Source organism: Sarcophilus harrisii, chromosome 3, assembly GCF_902635505.1.
Source record: "Sarcophilus harrisii chromosome 3, mSarHar1.11, whole genome shotgun sequence".
Lineage (NCBI taxonomy): Eukaryota > Metazoa > Chordata > Mammalia > Dasyuromorphia > Dasyuridae > Sarcophilus > Sarcophilus harrisii.
In genome coordinates, this window is record NC_045428.1 from 398,598,746 (window position 1) to 398,612,819 (window position 14,074).

The 14,074-nt window shown below is 36.8% G+C and overlaps 1 protein-coding gene across 3 annotated transcripts in view; it reads left to right on the forward strand.

Moving 5' to 3' along the window:
* Window positions 1-2,875: 2,875 nt before the first annotated feature.
* The window catches only part of GPR155 (G protein-coupled receptor 155), a 41,535-nt gene continuing 30,336 nt past the window's right edge, over window positions 2,876-14,074 (forward strand). For 2 of the 3 annotated variants that reach the window (XM_031960435.1, XM_031960437.1), the window contains exons 1-4: window positions 2,877-3,084; window positions 3,626-3,770; window positions 8,394-8,891; window positions 13,273-13,672. In XM_031960435.1, coding sequence (XP_031816295.1) covers window positions 8,426-8,891; window positions 13,273-13,672 — 866 coding nt within the window. In that variant the 5' untranslated portion in view covers window positions 2,877-3,084; window positions 3,626-3,770; window positions 8,394-8,425. Of the gene's footprint in view, window positions 3,085-3,625; window positions 3,771-8,393; window positions 8,892-13,272; window positions 13,673-14,074 lie in introns of all 3 variants that reach the window. The other variant, XM_031960436.1, reaches the window with a different exon arrangement.

Consider the following 14,074-nt stretch of genomic DNA (forward strand, 5'->3'; position numbering starts at 1 on the left):
TACTATTTGAAATTTAAAACCATTCAAAGCCTGCCTCAAACCTCTTTCTAGGCTGACTTCATATTATTTATTTTACTATTCAACTAAACTGACTCACTTTCTGTTTCCTCCTAGGTACCCATTTTATTTTCCTTACATCTTTGTATTGGGTATCCCTCCATGCCTGGAATGTTCTCCGTCCTAGTATCCCTAGCTCCATTCAAGGGTCAGCTCCAGTTACCTCTTACCTCCAAGGCCTCTTCTATTCTCAGATATTGGCTCTCACCCAGGACCCTTACAAAAATTACTTTAAATTTACTTATCTGTGGTCTATTTCCCCCAGTAGGGAAGGAAATAAGTATAATATAAAACTAATTACATGCCAAGCATTGTGCTAAATAAACATTTAAAAAACTATTACCTCATTTGATCCTCATAACAACCCTAGGAGGTAGGTGCTATTATTATCATCCCCATTTTACAATTAAGGAAACCTACCCTGAAGTGATAGGGGTGATGACCTACGTAAAGACAGAGGCCTCTTTGCATTCAAGGTGAAAATACTAATTTGCAGGGAGGAAACTTTTCTGAATCTTGAAGAAGTGGAGTGAACTGAGCAATGACTCTTGTTTTGAAATGTTAACTCAAAACTAAATGTTAAGATATGACCTTTTCCTTCAAGATTCCCATTACCTCAAAATATCTAAGGATGATGTTATTTTCAAGGCCCTGAACTTGCTATCATTTAAAATTAACCTAAACCTAGGGCCTTCCTTTCATGAATTATTTCCTATTTATCCTGTACATAGTTTGTTTGTAAGTATGTATTGAAATGTTGCTTTCCCCTGAATTTCCAGCACTTAAAACAGTGCAGGACACATAATAAGGTACTTGACTGATGCTTATTGACCGAATAACAGACTAAACTTTCCAACTTTATTACTAACAGAACAGACAAGACTTAATATTTAATTGAACTAAATGATTTAAACTTTAGAACCTGGATTTTCCCAACTCCCCAATCCTTCTTGGTTTCATAACCAATCTGGAAAAAAGTGGAGAATAATAATGATTGTATTTCAAGGGAAAGGCTAGGTAAAAGAGAAGAGAAAGGAAGAGTAAAATGATTCGTTTGACTGTAAAAATGCCAGGATTTCTGTGTTTTCAGCACCACCCCCTCCTCCCAAATTTGGTTAGTTTCAGCTCCTCCCCAAGCCTCTGCAGGGAATTTACAGAACCTCCGGCTTCCAAGTAAATCCGCCCTAGATGGGTAAGAGGTCACGGCTGTCAGAAGAGGTGGTGAGGTTAGAAATGGAAGGCTATGGAGAGACTTACACGAACTGATGCTGAGTGAAATGAGCAGGACCAGGAGATCATTATATACTTCAACAACAATACTAGAGGATGACCAGTTCTGATGGATCAGGCCATCCTCAGCAACGAGATCAACCAAATCATTTCTAATGGAGCAGTAATGAACTGAACCAGCTATGCCCAGAAAAAGAACTCTGGGAGATGACTAAAAACCATTACATTGAATTCCCAATCCCTATATTTATGCCCACCTGCATTTTTGATTTCCTTCACAAGCTAATTGTACAATATTTCAGAGTCTGATTCTTTTTGTACAGCAAAATAACGTTTTGGTCATGCATACTTATTGTGTATCTAATTTATATTTTAATATATTTAACATCTACTGGTCATCCTGCCGTCTGGGGGAGGAGGTGGGGGGGTAAGAGGTGAAAAATTGGAACAAGAGGTTTGGCAATTGTTAATGCTGTAAAGTTACCCATGTATATATCCTGTAAATAAAAGGTTATTAAATTAAAAAAAAATTTAAAAAAATATTAAAAAAAAAAAAAAAAAGAAATGGAAGGCTAAGCAAAGTTTTGGCAATTATGCAAAACGGAATTGTTACTCCAAAGAAAATAAAATTCTAACAATAGCCAAGTAGTCTTACAGGTATGAACTGTTTTACTTGTAAAAAGAATAGGTTCTCATGACTTTAGACGGCGACCCAAAATTTTGATTGCAGTTTTAAGTTCAGGATTTAAATTTAAGCTTAAAACTGCCCTAAGGCTTCTGAGACACACGCTATTGGAATGCGAACGTGTAACTCGTTTTTTTTTTTAAGGTGTTTTCCTTAGTTCAGGTGGAACTTGGAGTAAATGTTCTGAGGGAGCTACGTTTAATTGATGGTTTAATTTTGGAGGGCGGGTTATGATACTGAGAATGGGTTTTGTAAGGTTGTTTCCACACCATTCAATGAGGGTCATTGTTCAGGATCCGTTAACACCTCCCGGCGCCTAAGGATGCTTAACTAGATGGAAGGTGATCTGTGTCGCCACACCTGTTATTGCATCAATAAACAAATTTTTTTTAAGGGAGCGGAGGGTCTTTACGATCGCGGAATGTTGACGTCTTCATGAGGTTTCCATTAGATGGGATCCGCGGCTTTCATAAGCCCCATTTGAGCTGATGGCCATTCATTCAGACAGGAGGCCGGGCGGCGGAGGACAGTGGCCACTGCGCGTCCCATTTCTCCCCTCTCCGGCTTCGAGGCCCTGGTGGGTCTTTCTAAGTTGACCCTCTGTGGGGACCGCGGCGCCCCGGAGGCGGGACTAGCGCAGAGAAGGACAAGTCCTTTCGAGGACGCCTGGAAGGTTACAGAGACCCATCCCCTCCGCGCCGCCGCCGCCGCCGCCGCCGCCATCTTGGGCCAAAGGGTCCCGGCGGAAGTAGTCGCCGACCCGTTCCAGGTCTCCGGTTCCCCCAGTCCCAGCAGGGGCGCCTCGGTGCCCCCGGACTCCGGTCCTCCGAGAGGGGCGGGGCCTGAACCGGGCTGGGGAGGGGCGCCCTGCAGGAGGCGGAGCCATTGGAGCTGTCGGGAGCGCGCGCGCGCGCGCGCGGGGAGGCTGGGGGCCAGGGTGGGCGGGTGACGCTCTCCCTTTCCGGGAACTTGCCCGAGAACCCGCCGGCACTCCACCGGGAGGCTCGGGGCAGGCTGGGAGATGCCTGAGGCTTCCTCCCCAGACTCCGGCCCAGCCCCAAGCTTTGGTGGCCCGCTCGGCTCGGCCGGCGGCCCCGGAGCTGCGGTGGCAGGTGAGAGGCTCCCCGCGTGTGACGCCTCCACCCTCCCTCTACGCGCGTCCACGCGCGCCCGGGGCTATGCGGCCTCGATGGGGGGGGGGGGGGGGGGGGGGAAGGGGGGGCAGGGGTCTGCGCCCGGCCCACACCTTGGTGGGGGTGGGAGGGAGAGACGCTCCTGACTCTGCCTCGACGCCTCTCACTGCGCCCTGGCCTGCAGCCCGCGCGCTGCGGCTCCTTCGCGCGTGAGAAAGCAGGCTCAGGACCCACGGAGCAGAGGGAGCCAAGCCGAGGTCTGACATGAGAAGGTCACTCCTCAGCCTCTTCCTTCAGAGGTTTAGGCTCTATTCTCTCGTTGGAAACCAACAGCCGCCGGCCCCCGGGAATTCGAGTTCCCGGGATCTGAACCCCCCCCCCCCGCCCCGGTGACAGGGATTGTGCCTCCCACGTCCTTCCCTACCGCCTCCCCCCGGCGCCCTGGGGCTGACAGACGGCTCGCGTTGCCACCTGCGCCCGAGCCTCAGCCCTTGGCTCACTCCCCCCCTCCCCCTTGCAGGCCCGTGGACGGAGTAGCATCTGCTCGGGCACTCCGGCGTCCGTAACGCCCGACTGACCCGGCTCCGCCGCCTACAGAAGGGAGCCCTGGCCCTGTGCAGGGACGCTGTCCGTCCCGAGAGTCCCCGGCCGCATTTCATCCTCAGGTCAGTAGGAAGTGGGCTGGGAAGCATTTAAGCCGGAGATGGTTTTTTTTTTTTTTTTTTTTTTGGGGGGGGGGGTCCTGTGGTTAGAGTGTACTGATGAGGGCAAGAGTTGCGTTTGTGTATGTGTGATGTGTGTGTGTGTTTTAATTCAGCCTGAACATCTTTTTTTCGGGGGATAATCAGAACCCAGTTTCATTTCACATTAACCCCTGTTTTTTAAGACTAAAATGGTTCACTTCCATCCACTAAAGCAAATGTTTGTTAAATGTTTTATGAGGGTGCTACGTTTCCCATTCCATTTATTCTGTTGTGAGATTAAGGTCTGGGAGACCTTTTTAAGGACAGCCAACTTTTTTTTTTTTTTTTTTTTTAAGTACCAGAATCTAGACTTTAACTTTGACCGGTAGGTGAAAATACTCAATATAACTCAAAAAACTTATTTTGGTTCTTTTTTTTTTTTTTATTTAAAACTTAAAACTCATTTTATGTTGTAAGCCTTTCGTAATGTTTTCTTCTATGTGGTACAGCCACGCGTCTGTCAAAGTCAATTTGAAAGTAATTTATATTGTTTCACTCTCCGTTGCTTAACCTTTAAAGAGATAAGAATATGAATTGAAGGGAAGCAATGCCTATTTTACATACAAATAAATTAACCAAGCCATTATTGTGGCATTATGACATGTACTTTCTTTTCATTTTAAATATCTTTAATCCTAAATGTGTCTTCAGGTTTTGTTGGCAGTTAATTTAGCACATCAGATTTTATCTAATGTTTGGACTAGTTAAAACTATTGGATTAGTTTATTTGAGTTAATGCTAAGGTAGTAGACGTGAATAGAAATAATTTTTCCTGTGTGGCATAAATAAATAAACTAAAACTAACTAAATAATAAATAAATAATAACTAAATAGATAAAACTAAAGGAAGTAATGGGCACATTTTAACCACTTGATTCTCCTAACTTTTCTTAGTCTTGAGGCATTGATTAATTGCTTCATTTAAGTGGCAGTACTATATAGTGCATAGACAGCTTGCTCAGGGAGTGGGAGAGGCCTATGTTCAAATCCTGCAGATTATGGATACTGGCCAGACCAGTCACTTCAATTACTAGTGCCTGAGGTAACTCTCTCAACACTATAAAAGTGTAGAACTTGTGCCTATCTGGGAACTCCCTGTGATGGTGAAATTACATGTCCAATAACGAAACCAGACTGCTTAGATTAGTTTTTTATTGGATTTTTATTTCTATAGCAGTTTATCTCTTACCCAGTAACTTGTCCCCCCCCCCCCCCCCCAAAAATTGACCCTGGCTTGTTTTTAATCTGTGAATCTCTGTATCTGTGTGTATGTGTGTGTGTGTGTGTGCGCGCGCGCGCGCACTCATACGCACATATCATGAGTTCATTCCTATAGAGAAACTGATGTGGTTATTTAAATATTGTGCCCCTTAGTATTTGTAAAATAGTCATGACTATTACTCCTTCCTCAGATATACTAGTTATTTTTCTTCTTTAGCATGTCATCAAACATCTCAGTTACTTGCCCTGCTTGGTAAAAAAACAAACAAAAACAAAAAACTTGTCATTATTGCTATTGTCAGGAAGCAAAAAACTTATTTCTTGTTTGAGACAGCTGGACCCGGAGTCAAAAACTTCTGAGTTCTACTATAGCCTCAGATACTAGCTGTGTGACCCTGAGCAAGTCATTTCACTTTTGTTTGCCTGAATTTCTTCTGCTATAATCTGGAGATAAGAAAAGCACATGCTTTTTAGAGTGTCATGAGGATCAAATGAGAAGAATTTCCAAAAGACTTATCACACAATATAGGTATTCAATAAGGGCTATATATAGCACCTATCTTGGGCCATAGGTGATTAAGGGTTTATTAAGTACTTAGTCTGTGCCCGAGAACTTTATAAGTGCTTTATAAATATCTCATTTGATCCTCACAACAACCCTTCCCTACCTCCCCCCTCATTGGACTCTGAGATGTTATGTTAATTACATATATTTTTTGGCATGAAAACTTATTCCTGAAACTCTAAGATTTGGTCCTTTTGAGATTCAACAAACATAAAAGCTTAAAACTGAATTTTTTGACTTTAATAATAGCACACTTTAGCTATACCTAACTCAAATAAAATTTGCCATACTGGTTCCTGCTTATGTACATAATTAAGCTGTATCACATTTCTCTTTAAAAAAAAAAAAAAGTTGAAGATATACCTTGTGGGAATAGCTCTTGCCTTGCATATAATTGGGTCTGACTTAATAAATCTTCATAAACAAAGTTCTGCATTATTATTTCTCTACTTCAACATGTTAAGTTACTTTGAGCCTTAATCACAGCCTATTTCATTCATTTGCTTAATGTAAATGGTAGACATGCAGTATGTGTGTAGAAGAAATGATTGATATTCAGTCCTAAGAATTGTATTACATGATTTTCTTTTATACCAATCTGGGCACCATAATACACAGAATGAGATAGAATGGAGATAGTGACTAAAGATGTGATTTTATTGCAAGAAGAATCTCCCACTAACAATCCCAAGCCAATTCTTTCTGTGCAATTTTACAGCCTAGAATACAAAAGGTTGTATTATAGATTATGTATAAAGGTTATGAATATGAAAGAATATGAAAGGTTAAGTGATTCCCTTAGGGTCACTCAGTCAGGATGTGTCAGAGATGGAACTTGAAGTCCTTCCTAGCTCTAAACCAGCCATGCTATTGCCACATGAAGTGTATAAAAATGCCTGACAGTAGTAGCACTCTGGATAAAATGGATAATTCTTTGCTATCTCTCTCTCTCTCTCTCTCTCTTTTTTTTTTTTTTTTTTTACCCCTTATCACCATTTCTTCTTCTAAAGTTGTCTTCTGATACCCCCCTGTTATATGGTGATTACCTTGAATTTTTGAGGATTGTGCCAATCAAGTACAAACTCTAGCAAGTCCTGCCAAGACCTTTATGAACTTTTGTATTTAACTCTGTGGCTTGCTCTTAGTGATAAAGTATATCTGTCTAAGCATCAACCTAAATTCAAAAAGGTGCGGTTCCCAGATTGCCTTTGGGGTAATTTTTTTTTTCCTTTGGCCCCAGCAAAATTCTTTGAATTTATCATTGATTCTATTCAGCAAATGCTGATTAAGTGGCTGCTCTGGGCAAGACACTATATGCTAGGTACTTAATCTACTGAATTCTAGAGGTATTGCTCTTTATATCAGTGAAGAAAGTGAGTGTCTATACTGGTGAAATTACAGTTCTTTGGAGTCCTGAAGTTCCTTCAGGCTTACAAACAGGTGTTTAGCTGAGCTCAAAAAAGGATTTGATGCTTGGAAGTTAGCCAAAAAAAATAAAGAGTTCCCATTAAAGTATCACATTTTTTTGTTTAGCTTATGTAACTTGGTTCTGGACTTGTTTTTATATAGCATGTCAATCTTTCTGTACTTTTCTCCATTAAAACCATACATAGTAGTTGATGAGATACAAAATAAGGCATAGCATAAGGCAACAGAAGGGCAAACATAGGTTGGTTTATTATGAGGGTTTGTTGTAAAACTTGAAAAATTAATTTGCTCTTTTTTTCTCACAAAATAGTGCTAAGAGATGGCTAGGATCTTTTCCTATTTGTTCCCTTTCCCCCCAAGGTCCCTCATGTTTAATCAACTTTCTCCTTTTAACCTATTTGCTTTGGACTTAAGTAGGAGACTTTCAGAGGAAAATAGAAAGGTGGGAAGTAGAAACTGACTTTAGGAAAAATATTGAAGCTTATCATTAGGCTTTATCCATATCTCTTCATTCTTTTCTTTCCTTTTCTACTTGGAAATTTTCTATTGAGATTCCTCATTAGCCAATAAATATTAGCTCTTTCATTGACCTATATAGTAAGCATTTAGCTTGAGAAATGCTTAGGGTACCTTAAGGATTTTTCTGGGTTCAACTGGGAATTAGATTGAAACCTTTTAAGGCAGTCCCCAAAATTAGTCTGCTTCAAGAAGGTTTCCATTGCCCAAGAGACTCTTCTAGAGCTCTAGAATTAAAGAGTGGGACTTAGGATTCCAAAATGAATCTAGAGTAAGTAGTACTAGTGATATCAGAAGCTATTATTGGGAATGTATGTGGATACAGGAAGATATAATGTATTTTCCTGATCTGTAACAATATAGGGTTGGTTAAGATGACTCGATCACTTCCAATTCCAGATGTATGATTGTGTTGACACGCTATCCTATAGTTATTTTATAATTCTCAAATTTTACTAAGCCAAAGGTGCCAAATGGAATAGCAAAAATTTCTTCTGCAGAGAAAGCACCTATGTAATTGGCAATATTTGATATATACCTTATTTACTCAGATTTTTTTCTTACTTGTCTGATAACATACATAATCATTGCAAGTAGAGCTGCATTCTAATTGAATATATTTTTAAAGCTTAAAATTAATATGAACTATTTTTCCATTGTATTTCTCTTAAATAGAGGGGAGTGGGTTTATTTACCTGTCCTACTAACGTTCTTATTGGGAAATAGGTAGGGGGAAGAGATTGAAGAATGTACTGTTTTAACAGAAATACTCAGATTTATCAAATCACACTGAATTTTATTTGCTTTTTTTCCAGAATTTTAGTTGGAGCAATCTGGTGAGAAAAAAATGAATTCCTTTGCTGGCCTGACTTCAAATAACCTCTCTTCGTCAGTCAACATGACCAGTTCTTTACCTACAACAGTAGCCTATCATTTCAATTCCACCAGTAGTCCTCCATCGATGTCAATAACGAGTCTTTTCCCAGCCTTGTTAGAATGCTTTGGCATAATCCTTTGTGGATATGTAGCAGGAAGGGCCCACATTATAACATCAACACAGGCCAAAGGATTAGGGAATTTTGTTTCCCATTTTGCACTTCCAGCTTTACTATTCAAAAACATGGTTATACTTAATTTTTCCAATGTAAATTGGTCCTTCCTTTATAGTATCTTAGTTGCTAAAGCTGCTATATTTTTTATCGTGTGTGTGTTAACATTATTAGTTGCCCGTCCTGACAGTCGATTTAGCAAAGCTGGATTGTTCCCTATATTTGCTACACAAAGCAATGATTTTGCATTGGGATATCCTATAGGTAAGGTGTTTTTTTTCCTATATTTTTATTATTCATATGTTTAATTACTTTATCCAAATGTCTTAGAATATTTAAGCTTTTAGTAGCAAAGAAAGTTTTTACAGTATGAGGATTTTCTTTTTTGGGGATGTTTATAGTTATGTTTTTCCTTAAAATTTGCTATTAATCTTCCTAGCTGGGTGACCCTAGGCAAGTTGTTTAACCCCAACTGCCTCAGGAAAAACAAAAATTGCTAATGATTTTTTCTCTTTAAAAATATAATAATGATAAATATGAGCTAAACCATGTATTTTTCCAGATGTTAAGAGTTAAAGTATCCTTTAAATGTCTATTTTAAAAATTTTATTTATATTTTATTTTCCCCCTATATATATTATATATATAAATAATATATAATTTATATATAAATTAATATATTTATATTAATATTTTATTTATATTTATATAAATAAATAAAACAAAATATTACAATTTTGTAATAAAACAAAAATATATTGGTTTAAATATAAAAACAATTTTTTAAAAAAATTTAATAGCCTTTTATTTACAGGTTATATGTATGGGTAACTTTACAGCATTAACAATTGCCAAACCTCTTGTTCCAATTTTTCACCTCTTACCCTCTCCCCCACCCCCTCCCCTAGATGGTAGGATGACCAGTAGATGTTAAATATATTAAAATTTAAATTAGATACACAATAAGTATACATGACCAAACCGTTATTAAAAACAATTTTTAACATTTGTGTTTTTTTTTTTTTTTTTTTTTTTTTTTATTTAATAGCCTTTTATTTACAGGTTATATGTATGGGTAACTTTACAGCATTAACAATTGCCAAACCTCTTGTTCCAATTTTTCACCTCTTACCCTCTCCCCCACCCCCTCCCCTAGATGGTAGGATGACCAGTAGATGTTAAATATATTAAAATATAAATTAGATACACAATAAGTATACCTGACCAAAACGTTTAACATTTATTTTTAAAAGTTTTGAGTTCCAAATTCTCTCCCTGCTTTTTTCCCCTCTTCCCTCATTTAGAAGGCAAGCAATTTGATATAGGTTATATTTGTTGCAGTCATGCAAAACATTTCCATATTAGTCTGACTTTTTTTTAAGAGCCTAACTAACCTTTAGAATAATATTGATTAGTTCTAAATCATATTTTTTCCCCTTTTCTACCCATCACATTTTACAGTACATTTAGTGTGAAAGAGTTGGTCCTTTTGCCATGTTTTAAAAACCAAAATTTCAATACTGTTTTTTGTTTCTAATTGAATATTTGGTAACTATAGCAAAAGACAACAGAATGTGTTGAATGTAAATATATCTTATTTCTAGCAAGAATTAGTGGAATTCAAGACCAGATTTCTTTTAAATTAAAGCTTTCAATCTATGGTAATGGGGTATTTGGATAACATGGATAAATGAACATTTCCCAAGTCCCAGATTTTGCCTTTGCTAAAAGGAATCTGATAGTCTAAAATGTTCACCTTTCTTCTTTTCCTTCCCATTTTGTTAGGTCTGAATGATAATTTATATCATAATCAAATTTAATTTTAAAATACTTTTTATAATAATACTTTTTTAGAAGTATGTCTGTTCTAAGATGCTTATCAAAGATGCTCATGCTGAAGTGAAGATTATTTAAATTTAAATTAGTATTAAAAATTAGCATACATAGGAAAGTCGGCCCCAGTCAGTATTTTTCTCCATACCTAAATTTGCTTGAATTAACTAAATAACAAAGTATGTTGCCTTGTAATTTGATATAATTTGAAAGATGTTGATCATTGTTTGTAGAATCTCTTGCTTCCCCATATTTTTTTAACTGGTATTATTAATAAGGTGTAATCATTTTCTTTTTTTTTATTATAGTTTTTTAATTTACAAGATATATGCATGGGTAATTTTTCAGCTGACAATTGCAAAACCTTTTGTTCCATCTTTTCCCCTCCTTCCCCCCACCCTTTACCCCAGATGGCAGGTTGACCAATACATGTTAAATATGTTAAAGTATAAGTTAAATACAATATATGTATATGGTGTAATCATTTTCATAGGAATCTTTCTGTAGATATTTATCATCAGCATTGCAGTATAACTTGAACAAATGTTGCATGAAATAATATAGCTTGTTGTCTTTGTATGCACAGTAAAAACCAGCTATACTAATTATTTTATTTGCCTCTCCAAGGAGAACCTATGAGACATCCTTTTTTTCCAATTATAGTCAAAATGTCGAGATTAACTTAGCTTAGTTTGCATCAGTTAATGAACAGAGTTCATTAGTTATGGCAGTTTAAAATAATACCTTCAAAAAAATTAAAGTTGTACATTTTCAGATATTGGTTCTGATAAGAATGTTCCATGTTCTAAGACTTGAGTCTACAAAGTCTACCATTTTGCTATTGGGCAATAACCCCATATTTAGAGTACTAGCAGCTGAATTAGTATTTATAGGTAGTCTGAAAATTCATTGTGTTAGTATCCTCTTTTCAACCACTCTACTACCTTTACTGCAGAAATGTAAGGGGAGCCATATTAATATTTTTCTTTCTTTTCCGAGTTGCCATGGCCAAAGAATTCATCAGCCTATTAGTGACGAGCCCCTCCATACTTAGCTAGATTGGACCATAAAAACAGATGTCTGTTGCTAGGACCATATTTGAGGGCTTTTGGTGTGATAGTATTGTTAGTACTTTTTGGTACTTGTGCTCTGCTAGCATACCCATCACCTAAGTAAGTACTTATGTTAAAAAAAATGGAAAATTCAAGGTTATATTCTCCAAACAAGTTATCTTAACTGATGAATGAAGGTGAAATTACAAAAGTTAAATAACTTGGTTATGTAAGTTTTGGAATATACTTTATATAAGTATCTCAGTGGACTAGGTAGATGAATATTTACTTATCAGTTTATGTTATCCTTCTGTAAATTTAGAAACTTAATCTTTCACATACTGTAAATATTTATCTTGTTCCTTGTGACTTTTTCTTTTCTTTTAATCTATAATATCAAATAAACTATAAACCTGTATTCTTATACACATTCATTTAGTTTACATAGCACCCACTGCCGAAATAATTAAGTTCTTTATCGTTACCACATGAAGCAGTGTGTTTGGCAAAATACATTGCTGATTGAGAAGCATAGGTTTTAGTGGGTGGAATAAGAGTTATTTTCAGAGCTCACTGAAACCTTTGTCTACAAGGGTAGTCTTGAAGTCTTATGTAAAGGGACATCATATACCAGATTAAGTAGTAGCCTGAGATTTCTACAATTTGTAGGATATAAATGCTGCTTCTACTCCCAAATGTAGATGCAGTTTTAGGCATATATTTCCATCTGCTTGTTTCTTAATTTATTCTTTTAAATAAATAGGATATCATTTTATTTTATTAAGTAGTTTGGAAAAGATTTTAAAATCTGATCTTACATTGTGAAAATGTATGACAATTAAAATAGGCTGGATTGAAGTCAGGATTATAATTTACTGAAAGACATATTGCCAGTCAATACACTTTTCATCTAGCTGCCATTCATTGTACATGTAGTTGTGTAAAAAATTTTTATTTTGGCATTACCCCCTGAAAAAATACAGACATTTCTGAGAAAGATGAACACATTAAATTAATTCCTATTAAATTTTTGGTGATCTTTGTGATGGGAAGGGGAAGTCATCTGAGAATTGTCCAGTTGCTTGGACATAGGGAAAGGAGCCAGAGCTGAGGAGCACCATGTTCTTAGTTATTTTCTGTTTTAGAATTAACCCTAAAATGCCTACTCTGACCAGAAAGTTTTTAAAAGCAAGGCCATAATGTAATACAAATTAATATTCTAAATACAATTATTAGAAGGAAGGTTGGTTTTTATTTTTAAATGCATATTATTGCACATAGTGGATGTTTAATGTTTAATGCTTTTTTGGTTTAGATCTTTTTCCCCCTCTGCTTTCAGTTTTGAGCTAGCTTGTATTCCAAAATTTCTATCTAAACAATAGTCTTTAGCTTCATATCGCACATTACATTCTAAGCCAAGGGTTTATCCTTTCTTTAACTTAAAACATGAAAACCATTCTTTCCCCAGTTAGTAACCTGTTAGTTAAAATTAGTAGAATTTTTCTGTAACTATTAAAAACAATTACTTAACACAATAAAGTTGTATACAATGTTTAATAGCATAATGTTCAAAATATCTAACTTTGTAACCTTCATTTCCAGGTATTTTCAAAAGTATTTTGAGTCAAACAGGCTAATGTGATCAACCTGTATTTAAGTTTATTTGGAAATATTTGTAATTATGCACATGGAAGCATTTTATGTATACTTTATTTAAATAATATATCATTTGGTAATCATTTTTAACTCTTGTTTTCCAGTTGAAGCTTTATATCAAACTACTTATCCAGAATACCTTGAGTACATTTATTTGGTGGCTCCAATATCTCTTATGATGCTAAACCCTATAGGATTTATCTTCTGTGAAATCCAAAAATACAAAGAGAATCGTGATACCTCACAAAACAAAGTGAAAATAGTTGGACTTGGACTTTTGCGTGTGCTGCAGAACCCTATTGTATTTATGGTCTTCATTGGAATTGCCTTCAATCTTATTCTTGGCCAAAAGGTGCCAGTTTACATGGAAAAATTTCTGGATGGGCTTGGGAGTTCTTTTTCTGGCTCAGCCCTATTTTATCTTGGTCTCACAATGGTGGGACAAATAAAAAAATTGAAGAAATCTGCATTTGTTGCAATAATTCTGCTAATCACAGCTAAACTGTAAGTTTTTTTTGTTTTTTAATGTGGGGTCTGTGTCTTATGGAAACTCTACCACTTTAAAGGTTATTGTGGGGGAAAGCCTTAGCCATGATTTTGGAGGAAGTTCCTCCAGCTGCTAGTTTCTTCTACTTTAATATATTAGGAATAGTGTCTTTACTTAAAATGAAAGAAAAATGTATTTTTTTTCTAGAAAGTTACTTCCTCATTACACTTGCATACCTTACTCTTTTGCATATCACTAAATGTAGATGAAGATATTGATTTCACTTCCTAAAGGCTTCTTTCACTTCTTTTTTGCTCAGTATTTTTTTTTCTTCTAGGTGTCTTGCATGAATTTCATGTTTTGGGAGATGGGGACATGCCTATTGTAGAAACTCCAAATACCAAAATCAATCAGAAACT